Consider the following 19,274-nt stretch of genomic DNA (forward strand, 5'->3'; position numbering starts at 1 on the left):
GGGTAAAGAAGAGGTTAAGGTTAGAAGAAACGGAGGGAGCAAAGAAATACAAACTGGTATTTAGCATCCTCTGATGTACCATGCCTTGAATTTTCTTATTTTGAAAGCAAAAAGAAGGTACTTTTGACTATAATTTCCCTTATCCCTCCTGCTGTCTGCAACAATAATTGTGATTTCCAGCATCCCTCTTGGGAAGTCTTATTTTAAGAAAGACACGGGGGAGGACGGGGGAGTAGTATTACTGTAAGCACAGCGCTCAGACACAGGACTCGGGCATGTACCGAGCACTATTTCAGCAGATTTGAGCATGCAAATAGTTAGGATAAGGAGTTATTTCATACACCATAATTTTAAGTTAGGCTCTTGCCTTTTCTGTGTCTTTTGGCTGTCTTCTTGCTGCCACAAATCCTATACCATCGTGTGGCAACAACGGGCTGGGCCTCAGCCCTTCTCTCCCATGGGGTAAAGGGTTTCTTCGGCAGCTTCAGCTCCTCGGAGAACAGAGGTGGACCCCAGGAAATCCCCAGACTCGGATTCAGCCACTGCAGCTTTGAAAGCTGATCACCCTGGAGGTGGAATGCCACCGAACACTGCCACCTTACAGGACCATGAGGTGATTTTATAACCACGGAGAGATCCCTGTGTAGATTCTTCCCTCCACAGAAATCCACCCCCAAGTCCTCTGCTCTTCCAGGAATCTCCTTTCATTCCTTTCTATGCTATACATACAGATCTTGGAGGAAGTCCAACAAGGTTTTAATTCCTATTGGTCTAATTGGTGTGAAATTGCATCGTTTCTCTACTGCCTCTCACCGTCCCTCTGAAAGCAGCAGTATAAACAGAGGACAATAAGCATACAGAAATCTCTGTTATAAAAATGATTCAGTATCAAATGGCAGATGAAAAACAAACAAAAAGCTAGCACAAGATCAGAACTCGTTAGGATTCACAGAGACTGCACAAACATGGGAAAGGAGAGAGAGAGGTAACGACTGGTAAAAGGGTAAAGGCTCTCTCTACATTTTATGTAAGAATTTGACAATCCAGAGGAAGCTTCATTTTAAATAAAATCTTGTATACTGAGTTGACAAAATCACATATAAAATCAAATTTTCTTATTCTGAAAGAAGGTGCTTGAAACCATGGGCCAAAGGTTTAGAAACGACTTCATGCCTTTCACAACTGGGTTTAAAAAAAAAAAAAAAAAAAAAAAAAAAAAAAGTACCTACTAAACCTTCATCTAATTTCTGGCTGTTTCCTTGTACCTGCCATCTTTAAGTTTTTTTATTTATTGAATGCAAGTTTCCAGCCAGTACAGATCTACAGGATGGCTTTAGAAGTGAAATTAGATTAGCTACCAGCAAGGCAAGCCGCTAGAAATATTTCCAACAGAAAACAAAATTAGGTAGCCATTTAAAAAAAACAGAGGTGGATAAAGTCCAAAGACAATTTTGTGCTATGTCATAATTATCAAATCAATGCCTGTAATTAACAGAGCAGAGAATGAATCTTCTCTGAAGCCTCTGCAAGGTACTGCAAAAGAGGTAATGCTCACACAGGAATTATCAAAGGCATTAGACTCTAGTAAAAATCACAATGCTGGGTGATTCTGAGAGTTAAGTAATCCAGATCAGAATAACCTACTTCAAAACAGCTGTGACAAGAGTTTCTGTAACATCAGCTTTGCCATCGAGTCTATTATGGACCCAAGCATTACTACTTTTCTTCATCTAGGATTAAAAAGTAAGCATTCGAAAGACCACAAATGAGTAGAGGCCAAGATATACTCCAGCCTCAATAAAATAAACTCGGTATCAAACAAAGCAGCACTGTTTTTATTAACTTTTGCACTCAAAGTGTGTTTGAATCGACTCTTCCTTATACCCCGAGCACCTTCCATGACTCACTACACACGCTGACGGACATCCAAGATTCATTCTCATCCTGATTGTATGGAGGAATTGTTTTTGTGAGGGGTCTTGTTCTGGCAGGAAGATGCGGCTTGACAGCCATTTTAGAACAGGTCTGCTAGGTACATAGTAAAGGGAAAATGAAAACAAATGCAACAACTCCAATCTAAATTTAAGAACTTAAACAGTAAGGCTGTGTAATTAATAACAAGAAAAACGAAAACACTCTTAACTTGGTTGCTTCATACATACAGTATGGGTTTTGGCTCAGCTTACGGAGAGTGCATTAAACAAGATGAATAAATGTCTAGTTTAGCACTAAGCGTTTAAGCCACTGAAATACAAATCTTTTAGAGGATAATTATCAATTTTTTGTGATGTGACATGCAATCAGAATTACCTCAGTACATTCAAATCCGTCATTTAAAAGAATGTTTTAATGCTGTCTCATTTTGAATCAAAGCCTTTCAATAAATATAGGAAGAAGAAGCACAAGCTTCACAAATGGATTTTATGACATCTTTGCAAGCTCAGAAGTTATGATTACAGCCATTTTTTTGAAACAAAATACCACATGTAGTCAGTGGAATAAGCACAGAGATAATTTAAGTAGTTGTCAATATGTTCAGGTTTAAGTACTGCCAAATTTTGAGAAGTCTCATTCTTCCAAATTGTACTATTCACATTTGTATATTACATGCATGCCTTAAAATTTGGGTTTGAAATACCTTTTGACCAATGTTTCAAACCACAGAATACAAGGTAAGTACCACATATGACTTGGTCAGCATTTTCTCACATCATTTTCTTGGTGACAACTTTGCAAAAAAAAAAAAAAAAAAAAAAAAGACTCGGATCTCAGATTTTGCTCTCAAATACATAAAAACCTGCTTTTAAAAGTCCCTCAAATTCAAAGGTCCTATGGGTTAATGAAATATTCAGCATAGGTATGAGAATGAAAAAGCTTTTCCATAGTTTTTCTTTCAAAAAGTCTATCTTAAACCAACATATCTAAAGCGAGATGGATGACATCAGCTAGCCTTCCTCATGTTTATACCACTTTTTCACCTTCTGTACGAGTATTCACGTATGCAACTAGAATGTAATTTATATGTAGAATGCAAAAGTAATTACAACTCACTCCTTCTGTAGCCAAATCAGTGTTAATTAAATAGGCTCACGTGTGAAAGGCTAGATAAAAGTTGCATCTTATAAAGCCAAAGCAAATGTTTTAACTTATAGTTTTAATATAGCAATCAAAGAAAATTTCAAATACTGTACAGTGAAGTGTAGTATAGTACACTATATACTGTTATAATACACTATTGTTACATTACAGATAAAAAAATCAAATATAATTAGTACAGCAATCACAAATAAAACAAACCAAAGTGTGCTGGATAACAGCCAGTGCTGCGAAGATGGTATAATTTCTATGCTAGTTTCTTTTTAAGTCAACATGTAAAGCACTTACTGTTTAAAAAGATTTGTTTGCTAAATATATACACTATTAATTCTTATTTATACATTTTTTTTTTTTTAAATAGCATTCCCTCCTAAAAGTGCACTCTTTCATTTCTTGGCAATAATCCTCATTAAACGTAAAATAATCCTGGACATACCACTCAGCTCAACCTTTTATTGCTCAACCGCAGGCGTAAGGGCTCAGAGGGAATCCCGCATTCGAAAGATCTTAAGCAACTTTAAGCAGCTAAACTGATATTCACAAGCAAAACAAAGAAACCACTTACTGTCTTCTTGTTTTTTTTTAAAACAGAAGGATCAGCTTCATGTTATTATTTTACAAAGGCGTGTAAATGCTGCTATTTGAAAAATGGGAGCCAAACAAACATAGAGGTAACAGTGGCTTCTTAAATCATTCACTTCTCACTCATTGCATCTCAGCTCGAACGTAGCTCTCCCGGCTGTAAGCACACTAGGAATGTTATTACCTGACGTTTTCACGAGAAACTGAGAAAGCAGCAAGCAACCCTGCTAACCTGGTCAGAGCAACAACAGATCCCACTCCTCCAAAGCTTTTCAGTCGAGCGTTCTGGTTGGGGAAGTGCGCCTGGGGTGCAGGGTTGTTAGCACACAGCCTCACAGCACCGTGCCCCCGTGAAGCTGCTAGTCCTGTGTCACAGACGACACCTTGTTCTTGTTTTGTACCGAGCAGACCAGCAAACTACACGGGATTCAGAAAGCCAACAACACACATTGCTGTCTTGTGTCTGTAACAGTGAACACACCCCAAATGCATTTATATTACTTCATTTGAAAAATGTCTTTTCCCCTCACTGAAATTCAGCCAATTCCCAGACCAACAGCAGTATCAAGAAGTCAACCTTACTAACCAGCCAAACATCTTTGTAGTAAAAACCTTGCATTTGCCTGCAAAATGGATCTGTGCTCCCGAGGCTTCCCATATGCTCGTTGAGAGTCTAGCTCTTTTTTTCTTTTTGTACCGGGCCTGTGTTCTTCAGTAGTCACCTCTCCCTTAGGTTACACCTCCAAAGCCATAGTCAAGTGTATGATTTTCAAGTAATTTGAGTCATCTTTGTCATGAGACACTGTGTTAAAAGGTGGCTGGCCCCTAGACAAGAAAGCAACTCAGCAGCCCGGCCTAACTGCAGAGGCAATTCAGTGGCAAGAAGTCAGGCTGCTCGTTTTCTCCTGTTTGTAAAGGAAGGAGCACTTTCTGCACCATCTGAGATGTCCTGTTCACAGGGTTCACACCCACAACGAGCCTTCCCTGCCCTTGCACCCCACGGCCACCTTCCTGCCTGAGGGGGCGACCTGACAGGCAGCCGGGTGCTCACGCCAGGCACGCTGACTGACCTCAGCTCACAACTGCAGCCCCTGGTAGCAATCAAACGAAACATCTGCTCAAGCTTCCACGTCGGTGTTCTTTATTTCACTTCTCCTGCACAGTTACACGCCGTGCCAGCAGGTAGGCGCAGCTTAGCCTTCCTTGAGGGTACCAAAAGCCATCTTTCTCAGAAACGCTGGTATTTAAATGCGTGAGAAAGCCCCGTGAAAGAAGAACACTGCACCAGAACTACGCACCATCCTGCGTCAGACCAGAGCTCACGTCACATCTTGTGATTTTGACCCTGTTTGAGACCATTTGGTTTTGGGAACTGGAGAGTTCTGATCTGCATGGCATGAGTGGATCCCAGAGAAGACACTAAGGGTGAGTGAAAGCGAGCTATCATCCGTGCCTACTTCTATTTAGTTAAGAGAGGAAAATGTCAAATTGCTGCTGAAATATAGGAAGTGTGTCAAAATCAAACCAAGCCTTCCTCTTTACGCAGTCAAAGGCACACAAACTTCCGCACTCTCACCACAAAGGCATCAAAGCAAGCGTCTTTCCTTGGAGTAAGGATGATGCGCAATAAATACTTCAATTTATTTCAAAATTAAAATTCTCTCATATACACTTTTTTTTTTCCAGCCAAAGAAGACTTTTCTAAAGGAAATGTTAAAAACGTCTAGGTGGTAGCTATCTCATCTAGAATGCAAGAGATCCGGGTGATGCCTCCCCCTGAGCCTCTCCCCACCTGAGCTCCTCCTTCCCAGGAACATGCCCCTGCTCTACGTCCCTAAACCTCACGCTGTGACAAAGCACAACCCTCAACATTTTATATATAGAAGCGGCCTTCAGACAGCCAGACTGATTCATGGGAGACTGAATGTTTTCAGAAGTCGGGGCAGGCTTCCAGCTGCTGCATGTGCATCCTGTTTCTCACTGAATAAGCCCTGCCAGTTAATCAATGCATCAGCAAGGTCAGTCCTGGTGTGCCAAATTACTTCATGCGCTCCAAGCTGCCAAGTCCTAACTCACAGGTTTGCAATAGGAGATCTTAACATTTTTATTTGTGAAAAGGTGATTCTTATATTTTACCTATAAGTAGTGGACTAAATGGTTAAAGGTTTATTCCCTCCGCATAAGAAGTTAACCAGCAGAGGAGTTTAAATCAACTTTGACAAAGTGAGGGCTTATTCTTTAAGTGATTTGCTTCAGGTAGTTTTTACATACAAAAATAAATCCTCCCCATGGGACATTTTCTCGTACTAACGCTTAGAACTGTTTAAGTGATTAGAAATGTAAAAAGTGGAGACTTTCCTGAATACAAACATATACAATACAAACAACATCTGTGAACTGGTAAAAACCCACGTGTGCACACACACTGACTTCAACATTTAAATGCTCTTAATTCCTTTGAAGCTGTATTAACATCTTTCATCCACTCAGTGTTATTTTGCCATGAGAGGAAGCAACAACAGTGCACTTAACTCTGACTACGAAGATAGGAAGCAAAGTGCAAGATCAGACAAACATTCCGTCCTCGGGGAGCAAGCACAACGGCTCCTTCTTAAAAACCAGCACTGCAGCTCTGATGAACACGCTACGTAAGTGGATACCAGCTGCATTAGCACTGCTGCAGGTCTCCCTGCATCGCGAACTGAAGTGAAGCTCAGAGAGGTGGGCAGTCTTTGCAGACTTTGCAGACAATGAAACAGCACGCAGGAAACAGGCAGCTTCCAAGAGCTCAATTATTACTGAATATTTGAGGAGAATTTAGGTTAGAGAGTTGTTTCCTTCCAATAAAATGCTAATTTGCTCTGAGGACAGCCCTTTTTTTTTTTTTTTCCCATTACTGACCAATACTAGTAATCAAAGCTTTTTAAGAGAAATGGATTTGCTAATGAACATTTGCTATTCCTTGCAACTGCCAACTTCTTCTCTCCTGTAGTTGTATTTAAAGTTGCACAACATCTGAACCAGCTCAGTATTTGGGAGGAAATACAAACACGCTATCACTTACTAACAGAGCACCAAAATGGTTGTGTTGGCTCAGACAGCCACACGTAACCACACCACATTCACTTTATCTTCATCATACACTTTTTTCTAACTTGCTCAAACTGACAATACGCAGAAATTAGAGAGTTTACTACAGTCACTTATTTCAAGATTTCTGACAAGCGTATACGGCTGTATGAATGAAACAAATTTAAATCTGAGGAAGTGCCAGTGTAATTAAAGTACTGTGGATGCCATGTTGTAAAATTTAGCACAAGTTTAGTTTCAGTTGTTGTGTTTGTTTTTTTTTTAAAGTTTATGTGTAGCTTGTGTTTACGGTGCATTTTTGAGTGGAACTAAGTACCTGGGACAGGATTAACCTTGTCAAGTTTCTAGTTTTGCCTGGTTTAGCCTTTCCAGTAACCTTAAACTAGCGTGGTAAGAACCTTGCATGGGCTTAAATTTTAAGACTTAGACAGAATTAAAAATTACAAAGAACTTTCAGTAACCCACATTACAGCAGATATTCATCTCAGTGCATTTCCTAATAACTAATTTACAGGTAACAGAGCCAGCCTGGGTAGCAGTATGGTAATATTAAAAGCTATTGCCAATCACACACTTGCTTATCATGCACTGAATAAGATGATATAATCTTTGACATACATACAAGATTTAATAACTAATCACTTTGTGTGGCCCAGCCAATAAACATTACATTTGAACAGTAATTTCTTCTACCCTTATTAGATTTTAACCTATCAAGAGTGATCCATTGGCTCAGTAACATTAGTAATTCCTGCATCTTGGCTATCCATCTCCTCAAGCTCCTCAACAGAACTTCCCTTTTGTGCTTTAGACCTCGCAGGGAAAGTTGCTCCCACAGAATTCACCATGTTACCATCAGTTGATTCAGCATTCAAGCGTTCAGTACCACCTGGTGCAGGAAACGACTCGGGTAAGCCAGCCTGAAAGCTCCCAGTTTTAGCAGTTGAACTCACTGCCTCTACTTTTCTTTGAGAGACATCAACTGATGCTGACTGCTCTGTATTCTGATCCCGCAAGTGTCTATCCATTGAAGCCTGAATGGAAGAGACCATCTCCTGCAACTTTTTTCTCTGTGCCTCAATCAAAGTGGGGTCAAGCTGCCTGCTGTCTCTCATCGTCACCACCCCAGGAGCTATTCGGATAAGCTCACTGTTACCAGAAGCAGCTGTGAATGCGGAAGGCTCAATTTTAGCAGGACTGAAGTCCGTTTCTGTGCTAGGCTTTCTTAAGAGTGGTGTTTCCCTGGCTCTTTGATCGTGTTGTTGACTACTAGATGCAGTTCCTAGGGAATGGCCCTTGCCTTGAAATGCAGTTATGTTATGCAGTTGTTCAGATTTCTTTTTCACTACTCCACCACTACCCAGCTTCAGCATTCCATGCGAAGGGCTTGCCTCCCTGCTCCTCGAAGTAGCTTCGGCGCGCACTTGACTTAAGGCCTCTTTCACTAAGTCTTCAACATCAGGACCGATGGGGAAGTGCCCAGCAGCATCCACACAGAGCTCTAAACGATCTTCTGCTGCATTGTACACGAAGTTTTTACCAGGCAGATGCGGAAAAGTACAGTGCTTGCCATCAGCCAAACCTATAAAGACAGGAAAAAAAAAGTTATTCGAAATGCAAGCAGATTTAAAATTATTGCAGCAAAAATGTAAAAACAAACACATTTAAACTTTTTACTATGGGAGAAAAACGACTCAGGCTCGTATCTCCACAGTATACCCCTAAGACATTGCTGCCTTCTATGGTGATTTTATTGAACTGCCAGGACTGCAGCACCACTAGATAAAACAACCCTGTTGGTAGGGCTAGGAGTTCTAGCGCAACAGAAGTTGAAGCAGCAGCACATGCCTGCAGTAACACAAAGAAAGCCAAACTCCACCACCACCCTAACCTTCCCCTCAGCCAAAAAACAGAGAGAAAACATTTAAAGAGTAGACAGCACATTTCAAATCACTGCGCATCTGGAGAAGGTAAAGACCTCTTTTGTACTGATTAAAATAGCAGGGCTTCAGCATGCACAACTGCACTTAAACCTGAGGATGTTCATATTTCCTGTTTCTTGTCTTCTCAGAGAGAAAGCAGATAAAAATGTTTCAAGGTTACTATGTTCAGTAGCCCTAGGCATCATAAGTATTAACCTTTACAAACTTAACATGAGACATAATATTTTTCATTAGCTGTTTGTTTCCTTTTTTGACACAGAGTTGCTTCAGAACTTAAATTTGCCTGGTGAACTCTGACAGCAGATCTGTCCAATCACAGGTAGATTAATGAAACAATCAGCTTTCTATTTTTTCGGTCATAAATTACAAAGTAACTTTTATCTCTGTCCCATACGGACTGTGGTACAAGCAGTAAGGCATCATTTTAGCGACAAGGGTTTTCTACGAGTTAAAAGCTGTCTGCAGAAGAAAACTTGGCTGCCACAGCTCTCTTCAGTTCAGTTCTATCAGCTATGAAATGAGAGCTACAACAACAACAACAAAGCAGACATGAGACACTTAAAAAAAAAAAAAAAGTGCAGCGAATGGGTAAATTTATGGGATTTTCCTCATATTCTCTTACAATTCCTCAAGAATGATACCGAAAATTATAGAGAAGGGAAGCAAGGTGACACCTAAATCCTTCTTCTATGTTATCAAATACAATGCAGTCAAAACAAGTATGCTAGGCATCAACAAAAAGGACAAATCAAATTATTTGAGATGTTACTAAACAGTTTTTACACTGATGAATCAAGTGACCAAACTCATTCAGCCTCCAAGGCTTCCGATTCACTCTCCTACAGCTGCAGGGAATCTACAGATGAGATATTCTTCATTTCAACAACTTCAGACACACAGCTTCTTTCTTTACATGTCCATGGGAACTGATAACCAACCAGCCAAAACACGCTACAGAACAAAATTTAACTTCAAGCACCTAACTTAGCCTGAAGAACAAAATTTAACTACATAATCCGCCAACTCAACCTTTGCTTGCAGAAGAGTCGTGCAAGAGTTTTTATCATAGACCAAACCTGCCTTTGAAAATGTGATCTTGAAATCCAAATGAGATCTCAGACAATCTGCTAAATCAAATTTCAATTGATTAACAGTGACTACAGTTGATGGAAAGCTTTGTTTCAAGTGTTCAGTATAATAGCTGCATTAATTAAAATATTACAAATATGTAAGGAGCTTCTTCACATGAAGAAAAAACACTTGCACGATAACTGATGTGGAAGTTTAGTAGTTCATAAAACGCTAAAATCATACAAGTATGCTAATGGTGAAAACTGTAATTCCACCTACCAAGCTAGGAGGTAAAATACCTACACATACAGAAGTGCAATCAGAATCAAATCAGAATGGCATCTCCCCCAGCCTTAGCTCTTACACTGTCAGTTGGCAAAATACTTTAAACCAGGCATTCTCTGAGCTAAAACCAGCTGGGTTAAAATCTCTTACATCCATTTTAGGCTCTCAGCTCCAGCTAGTCATTTATCAGCCCAGAACATCCTCTCTATTGGGCGTCGTTTAAGCTAATTCACTCGCCACAAACAACACACCAGTCTGCACTGTACAAGCACGGTAAAAGGACAACAACTAAAATGAAGCAGATCTCCTGTAAGACACTTGCATGCCTAATCTATTCCCCAGGCTAATAATTGAGTGAGAGGTAGCACGCACTAAGGATGCCACACATTTTAGCTATTGCAAACATAAAAGAAATGATGTACTAAAACAGTTGATAATAAAATTAAAAAAAAAAAAAAAAAGGTTAAGTTGATAAAACTGCTTCAGAAATCAAAAAGCAACAAAGTGGCAGAGGAAGTATTATTATAGATGAAACCACAGGAGCTAAGCTGTGAATACAAAGACTTCAACAAGAAAATAGACTCCAAGTGAGAGAAAATAACTCAATAGCATGTTATATGAAGAATCAGACATTATTCTTTGTAGGCAGTATTTTAAAAGCCATCTAAAAACGAAATATACTTGAATTGCTTGCTTATTCCACACATAGTCCAAGATGAGATATTTATCAACATAAAAAGGGGATGCGTAACTTCGCTTTTGAACAACAATCGTAGGAATATCAAAAACAAATTTAACCAACCATTTAAATTTAACACAAGCAATAATCCTGTATAAAACACCTACTAAGACAAAGTACAAAGATGAACTCCTTGTTCAGCGAGTGTTTCTAAGTATAATGGAAATAGGTCCTATAATTTTCTCCTCGTTTGATCTTTCCAGTAGGAAAAAACAAACCAAAACCAAACCACAGCTGGCTTATTGAAGTTGTTTGTTCTAGTCAGGAAGTTTATATGGAGATGTATGGCTACAGAGAAGATCTTGGAAGAGAATATTTAAGCTGAATGAACAAGTCTTAATCTGATTCCCCAGTGTTATAAGAGGCTCTGCAGGAGTATGAGGAGCTCTACAATGTTATGAAAATTAAAGGTGTACCATGCTAATAAAATAAAGTCTGTTTATGCTTACAAGTGACTCAAGACCAATTTACACTTTTAAAGGTTTGAAAACAGAGGAAGAAAGAACAACAAAACCAAAAGATACCTGTGGTTTTCTTCATTATGCTGTAGAACACTCCACCCTGCTGAAACAACTGAGGAAGCCCCTTTGCATAAGACCAAACATCTTCTCCTATAAAAATCAAACACAATCGTGAGAATTAAGCACTCCTGTTTTAACATCACAGACAACAGCTGAAAGACTCCTTGGAATAAATCCTCACTTTTAATGTGAGAATGCAATTAAGAATTTGAATTCTGATTGCTTATTTGTAGAACAGGAACCGAGGACACTGGGCAACTTCCAGGAACGCATCCCACAGTCTGCATTAAATATCCTACGTGCTCCAGTAAAAGGTTCCCAAATTTGATGTGATCCAAGCTGCAGCTCCCGGTTCTTTGCCAGGCCATACACCCAAATCTCCCCTCCCATCGCACACTTACACAAGGAGATGACTGATGCTCTTCCAAAATTCAGGCACGTATCCTTGTGCGTCAAAGCCTCAATTCTGTATCTCTACACCTTTCCCTGGATGGGGTCTCAGTGTCACAGCGGCTTCACGCTGCAGCACGAGCCCCCACACAGGCAGCTGGGCAGAAGTCAATCCCCTACCTTCTTCCCCCTTCCTCTTCTTGAGGCTCAGCAGTGAAATGCCAACGCCAGGGCCCAGCAGCCCCCTGGAACTGGCATTTTTCAATGATGCCAGAAAGGACATTGAAATGTGACAACCTCAAATGCTGCTGAGGGGTCAACAGACAAAACAAAAACAGCAGCAGCACCACCCCAGGACTACGTTAAGGAAGGTAAAGAACAGAGAAAAGGAGTTACAACAACAGTATCAGCAACAGAGCACCTGCTAAACCCCCAGGTGTGCTGCTCCTCATCCTGCTAACCACTCACCTGCTCCCTAGCAGTGGTACATGGTGCAGCCGACAGAGCCTGCAAACAGGAACTGCTAACAATGCAGAAACAATTACTGGGCATTGACATTTTCCTAAAAAAAATGAATGTTTTCCCCCCACGTCACATCAAACCTTCAGGGAAAGGACTGAGATAGAAATTGCAGCTTTCTTTAATCATCACAGCCTCGACAGCCGTTTCTCCCACTGTTCTGTTAAAACTGGAGGCCGTGAATCATCAGCTCAAGTTAACTGGATGCACAACTGCTTGGGACAGAGAGAGCTGGGAAGTGTGAGGAGGCAAAGTACAGCCCACCAGTATTTCTTTGCTTGCCCTTAGGAGCAAAATAAAAGCATTGAGTCATTTTTAGCAGCTCTCCCCCCAGAAGGATGCTGTCAGCCACCTCCCCGCTCCAAGTGTTCCTTGAGTCCCCATTCTCTGTCACAAGGAGCAGCACATCTTCGTGTCCTCTCTGTAGACACCTAAAGAAAGGAGCCCCACGTAACCTGGTTCCTGGTAAAAGCGCTCCTGAAGCCACAGGCATGCTGCTTCGTTCCGTTCATTTGCACATCAAGCTCAGGGCTTTGACCAAGCACAGACGGGGCTGGTCAACAGGCATCCACTCCCAGCAAGGAAATCCAGCAGGCAAGGCACCTGCTGCTCGTTCTCATTTGCCACGATCCACCACAGAAGGATGTCTCACCTTTTGGCTTTACCCTGCTAATTTCACCACCTCAAAAGGGGCTCGCTGCCCCCCCGTGTCCCTGTTCCATTTACATTTTGCAGCATACATCTCTGGGCAATGCTCCTTATTTCCCCCAGGCAGCAGCAACCCCAGCTCTCCCCGCTGGTTTAAATACCACCTGCAGGAATCAAAATATCCTCTACACTGGTAACAAAACAGCCTTCAGTCTGCTGAAGCGTGGGGAAGCCACAGCCAGCAGCCACACAGTGGCCGACTCTATTTACAGACCCCCATGGTGCTGCATTTAGCATTATTTGAAGGGTTCCCATCCCTCCCACAAGGTTACCACCAGGTTTTTGGTGAAAGTCCAGTTTTACAGCCTCAGGCACACTTTGTCAAGCCTTGCACCAGCGAAGCATCTCTGTTCAGGCAGCTTTTTGTGCGACAGGAGCAAGGACTACAGGCAGAAAAGTGTGGTGGGCAGGGCTCACCAAACAAAAACACTGAAAGCCACTGAGAGAAAGAAACCAAAATAAACCCTTACGCTGTTTTGAGAAAGAGGTCTCAGACTGGAACAGCAAAAAGACCCAAACCAATTGTCCGGAGCTCCCCAGGCTGGAGTAACCACCATGCATAATTCAGCTAAACTACCTTTGAGCTCTGCAGGTTTGTGTTCCCAGTTGGGTCTGCTCGTTCTGGTTCTGCCTACAGCAGCAGTAAGATGTTACAGGTCACGAGCTGATCTGGGTGATCATCTAGCTGGATAAAAAGCTCCCTCCGGCTGCTGTACTCACCGCGGGGCTGATGTTCTCCCCACTATTTCCATCACACAGCTCCCCCAGAGCAGGCTGCAGCCCCGCAGCAGGAAGGCAGGGCAGCAAACGCCGCGTACCCTGCCCACGAGCACGCCTGGGAAGAGCTGGTGCAGACCAACCTGTGCCAGTGGCAGCCCGAGACAGTCCCTGCGTGCAGCAGAGGAGGCGTGCAGCACTGCGAAACAAGCCAAAAGCTCTGCTGATAAACACGGGCTACGGGGAGCTGCGGCTGGCTTTAAAATGCTGGTTAAATCCCAGCAAATCCTGGTGTCGATTAATAGGTTTAATTGAAACCTGGCCATTCGGATTTCACGTGAGCTGGCAAGTTGATCAATGCAAAACAGATCAGCCAAAACAGATTCATACTCGGCTTGCACGTATCCGGAGTGGTTTTGCCTGGGTGTAATTAAAGCAGTTTAAAAACATAACGCGTTAACTATGCTGATGTGAAATTAAAATCCCTTTAGTCACTTCCTTATAGGATCGTATAGTTGGAGCTAAATAAAAATAGGGGGAAAAGCTGCACATCTTAGGCATGCTTTTTGTAAAGTAGTTCAGAAAATAAAATCACAGTATCTAATTACCCAAGGGTTATTTTTAAATTATACATGTAAAAATTAAATAACACGGTCTAAAATTTTAATGAGTTAACTAGCCAAGCCCAGAAACGAAAAATCTAAGTAACTAAAATGGGAAAGAAGCATCAATCCACCCAAGAGGAGACCCTGTCATAAAACTCTTCTAAGCATCCAGAATTAATAGCTCTAGATCAGTGAAGACAAACTTCAACTACAGGCATGGGGGAAAGAAAAAAAGTTTGGTCCAGAGAACCTACTTCAGTCGCACCTCTCCTCTTTGTGTCCTGATCTGACCATGTTGGATGAGTATTTTTAAGAAAAATAAGTTACAACAAGAGCATGAAGGCCGAGCTGACTGTCAAAATTTTGCAGCACCCTAATAATAGAGAAGCACAGCTAAGAAACACTGAGGTTTCCCTTCCCAGGAAGGCTGAACATACCAGCCCGAGGAGCTGGCACCTGCACCCTATTAAGAAAGGCTTAGGAAATGTATTCGGGTTTGTTTTCCCCCTGAAAAATAACAATTGGAAGTAGCCAGCCGCCTAGATTTTTTTCAGGAGTATTGTGGAAGGAAAATGAAGCCCTGATGCAAAAAGTGACTACACAAAAATAGCATCTTATTCAGTCGCTGCCCAAGTTGCTATAGCTGGGTGGTTTATCATTTGCTGCCGCTTTTAGTCCCATTAGTAACACAAAATGGATACAGGGGAAAGGGTGAGGTAAAGGCTATTCCGACCTGTGCCTCACGGGAGGAATCTCACAGCGGGGAGAGGCAAAGGAAAAAATTGATCTTTGAACACCAGGCTCACACTTTATACGGGAGTGGATGCAGAAAGGGAGGCACCTTAGTGCTGAAGTCACTTGGATCATCTGACAACACCTCCGAGGTTTCTGTAAGCCCACGACCACATTTTCAAGCCTATTTTTTCAACGCTCTCTTAGTTTCACCCTGGAGTTAGGCAAGCTTTCTGCCCCAGCCTTTCTTCCCCTGCACTTTGGAACCGCAACCCGAACGCCAGGGCGGCGAGGTGGCAGGCGGCCGGGCCAGAGACAGCGGAGTAAACAGCCGGGCTCGGGGAAAATCAAAGTTCTGCACCGTGAACCTCTGACACGTCGCCCCGGGCTTATGCAATGGGTTTGTTCCTGCAACATCACATGCCTCGGCCACACCAAATCCCTCCAGCAGAAGAGGAGACTCCCACAAAAAACAAAAAAAAAACCTGCAAACATGACTATTCGACCTGTTCGTACAGCTAAAGGGTAATTGCTGGTCTGCTTCCCGTCAGGCACAGCAGGAATGGTGAAACCTAACGAAGAGAAGTCCCTTCAATGTAGGGCAGACACACATGTTGGGAAGAAAATGAAAAAAAAAAGGGAAAAAACAGACAAAAAGATCTGCCTTTTGTCAGTCAGCAGATTCATAAATGTAATTATGTGAAGAGACTGGCACGCAAATCAAGGCCCAAATCTCCTGAGCCCACATATGAAAATGAAAGCCACAGGCAACTGAGAAAAGTTCATTAGTTTTGAATTATTACCAGGCATTTACACGAGTGATGATTTATAAGCAGAGCTTTGCTACCCTATGCTACAGCCGGGCTTCAAATACACATTCAGTTCTTCCAGTTTCTCCTCTGCCTGCATTCTGAAATGATGCTTTTCGTGGTTCCTGTTTGAAAATAAAACAAAAAACCACCCAGACCTTCACATGAAACAAGCAGATGAGCCAAGGAGACGATGCTGCGCTGATCTGCTTACACCAACACAGCTCTCCGTGGGGAGAAACGCCAGGACTTTGTCTTAATACAGGGGTGAGGATTTAGTCCTCAAACTTCCGAGGAGCGGCCAACATCCCCTTCTCACGGCTACTCTGAATTCATTTCCTGTGACCCGGGGGAGGTGTAGGAAGCGAGAGTGTGCAGCTCGCACAGCACGCCCATCAAATGTCTGCTTAATGAGGTGCTGGAAAAACAAACAGAGAACGCAGGGAGAGAGACAGAGAGGCAAAGACATCGACTCCTAAACGGCAGTTTTTAAGAGAGGATTTCATAGCGCAGAAAGAACAAGCACCTCACACACACGTTTTAAAATTCACAGCACTGAAAACCCCTGACAGCACGCTGACTGTTCCTCTGACAGAGGAATAATGACACTAACCTGTACTCCATGGTTACAGCAAAAAAAAAAAAATAAATAGATTTACGTAATTGTGTTTTGTAGAATTTTATCTCCTACTTAAAAGCCACAATTTGAAAATACAACCTGAAGCCGGCCTTACCCATTAGCGTTGCTAGAAGACACAGCGAGTACATCTCCTTGTCGACCTGCTCTTGCAGCTCCTTCGAAGAGATTTTACTAGTCACAGCGACGTCTTCATGCTTCACGGCATGGGCCGAGTGCGCTGCAGCGGGCTGGCTGCTCTCCTCCTTGCCTTTCAGGATCTCTATGGCAATTCTGTCACCGTGCTGCAGCGGCACGGGCTCGTTCTCCATGCCTTCTTTGGGAGGCAGCAGCTCTTTAGGAGGAAAGCCGTAGCGAATGCACTGCAAGTAGGGAGGAATATTGAATTCTCTAGCTATGCTCTCCTGCAGCTCCAGGAAGGTGGTGGTGCACTTCAGGGTCAGCATTGACTGCCTGCCATCGTTGGTCGTTATTCGGATTTTCTTCTCCTTTGTTGACGTGGGTGAGTACGGGGCTTTCGTTGGCGTAGCGGGCGCGGAGGACGGCCCCTCACGACCAGCCCCCGGGGAAGCAGTCCTGGGTTGCCCTTTATGCTCTTGTTTCAATTTTTCGCTTTTCCGTTTCTGCATCACGGAAGCCTGGTCTGCAATGTTCTGCTGAATAGTTCTTTCGGTTTTGCTCATGTTTAACTCCTCCTTGTGCAAAGTTTTTGTCTTCTGTCCGGTCAGAATGATTTTGGTGGGAAGCTGTGCCTCTGCCTCTTGTCCTTGCTGCACCTCGTCAGCTCTTTGGGCGTGGGCACCATCGATATTTACAGGGGTATAGTCGTCGGGGTTCTTCTTGGCAGTTTGATGCAGTATCGTGTTGACCACTTTCTGAACAAGAATCTCGCTACCAAACTCCCCGGGGAAGTGCTTGGTAACGAGCTTCATGGCCACATCGTACACGTTGCTGTTCAGAGAGGCGTCGCTTTCGTACTGGAACCAATAGACCGTCTCCCTCACCACTCTTCCACCCCACTCCAGAGTGATCGGGAAGGCTTCGGGCAGGTTGTCGTATTCTTTGCCTTCCCAGTAGTGCTTGAACCCGCAGCCGCACTTGCCGCCCGTGGACCTGGTGTTCGTTCTGTCCCCGTCCAGGTAGGAGACGGAGCCGTCTTCCCTGACGCGGCGCACCAAGTTGCCGTGGCACCAGTTGCACGCCGTCAGGCTGCTCAGGCTGTAGTCGGGCACCAGCACGTCCTTCGCTGGGTTGTAAGAGCACACCAAGCTGTTGAGGGGAAAGCTGTAGTTTTTGTCAGGCCGGAGCTGCCCGTGGGTGCTTTTCGCCAGGTTGTACAACTTCCCGCCCGGCGCCAGCCACTCCGGAGGCACGTGGTGCTCCGACAGGGCCCCGCAGATGAGGCACCTGTGGAGGCGGTTGTCCGTCACCGCTTTTTTGGCGGCTGCGGTGACTTCTTCGGGCTGGACTCCGATGACGCCAGTCCTCCTGTAGAAATACTGATGCACGTCGGCGACGAGACTGGGATGAATACCGTGTTTGCTCATGAAAACCTCCTCCATGGCAGCCACCAGCCTCATCAAGTACTTATCTTGCAGGCTTCTGTCTCCGCCGATAACGCAGCCGCCGTCCTCCTCCAACTTGATGTACTTTTTGATGAGGTCTTGAGGAACTCCCCAGGCTTTGGGAAGGAGCTTCCTCGGCAGTTTCGGCAAAGCAGCACCTTTTATTCCAACCAGAGGGATGTAATGGTTCCGCCCCGAACTACTCCAGGCGATGCAGATGGGCTTGTTCAGCATGCCGTCCTTCCCCATGCACTTCTCCAGGGGCACCAGGCCGGGGAGGAAGGTCGCCGAGTAATCCCCGGAGCTGCGCATCCCGCTCAGGGAGTCTAAGAGGATGATGGGCCGGTGAAGCACGTTGGCCAGCCCGAAGATGTGGATGTTCCTCAGGCCCATCGGCACGCCTTCCGGCGGCACAAACAAGGGGTCGCACTCGTTGATGATGTCCTCCCACTCGGCCGCGTCGATGAAGTCGTGGAAGAGCGCCTTGTAGTGGCTCAGGTTCTCCTCAAAGTGCTTCTTCAGGTTCTCCCGCAGCGCGTGCCAGAACAGCTCCCGCCCCACCAGCGCCCGCGACACCGCGTGGACCAGGCAGTGCCCGTCGCCGTCCACGTGGACGGGGATGAGGCACTCCTGGCTGTTGTTGGCCTTCTTGATGTCCTCCAGGGTGTCGTGCAGGTACACCAGGCTGCCCGAGCGGTCCTTGCCGTAGCCCACCGTCTCCACGTGCTCGGGCTCGATGAGGAAGGCGCGGTCGCCCAGCAGGGAGCAGTCAAACACCTCCCCTTGGTTCATCTCCCTCAGCAGCTTGGCCTTGCCCGTCTGCTTGTCCATGCCGTAGCGGGCCAGGATGGGGGCCAGCAGCTTGCAGTGGTAGTTGGACAGCCCCATCACCTTCACCAGCTCGGCGCTGCGCCGGGCCGGGCCGGCTCCCAGCAGGGCGCTGCGCAGCAGGTTGTGCAGCACCACGTCGGGGTCCGGCACCTCCTCCACCGCCAGCAGCTGCCGCTGCTCGTGGCGCCGCCCGCACTCGGTGCACTCGATGCTGCCGCCGCCCTGCGGCCCGGCGGCCGGGAAGAACAGCCGCGCCTGGCATTTGGGCTCGGGGCAGGTGCCCGAGAAGATGCGCCGCTCCCGCTTCTTGCCGCCGCCCGCCGCCTGCTGCTGCTGCGCCTGCTGCTGAGGGGACGGCGGCGGCGGCTGCTGCTGCGGCTGGGACATCGCCTGCGGGACCCCCGGCTGCTCCTCACGGGCTCCCCGCCGCCTCC

General features: G+C 44.7%; 1 protein-coding gene across 1 annotated transcript; it reads right to left on the minus strand.

Annotated features, from left to right (window-relative positions):
- Positions 1–1,869: 1,869 nt before the first annotated feature.
- Positions 1,870–19,274, minus strand: VCPIP1 (valosin containing protein interacting protein 1). Its single transcript, XM_084281270.1, has 3 exons — positions 16,542–19,274; positions 11,331–11,417; positions 1,870–8,350 (listed from the first exon to the last, which is right to left on the minus strand). Exons 1-3 carry the CDS (start codon positions 19,225–19,227, stop codon positions 7,482–7,484), a joined length of 3,642 nt encoding a protein of 1,213 aa, XP_084137396.1. The 5' UTR covers positions 19,228–19,274; the 3' UTR covers positions 1,870–7,481.

This window comes from Netta rufina, assembly GCF_964035555.1.
Source record: "Netta rufina genome assembly, chromosome: 2".
Classification (NCBI taxonomy): Eukaryota; Metazoa; Chordata; class Aves; order Anseriformes; family Anatidae; genus Netta; species Netta rufina.

What these genes read in the sequence shown, in the direction of transcription:
- VCPIP1 (XM_084281270.1), bottom strand. Translation starts at nt 19,227, where the DNA reads ATGTCCCAGCCGCAGCAGCAGCCGCCGCCGCCGTCCCCTCAGCAGCAG. An exon ending in TCTTCTAGCAACGCTAATGG is followed by an intron (nt 11,418 to 16,541) that starts GTAAGGCCGGCT and finishes TGATTTTTATAG; the next exon opens with GAGAAGATGTTTGGTCTTAT. An exon ending in CATAATGAAGAAAACCACAG is followed by an intron (nt 8,351 to 11,330) that starts GTATCTTTTGGT and finishes CTGTCTTTATAG; the next exon opens with GTTTGGCTGATGGCAAGCAC.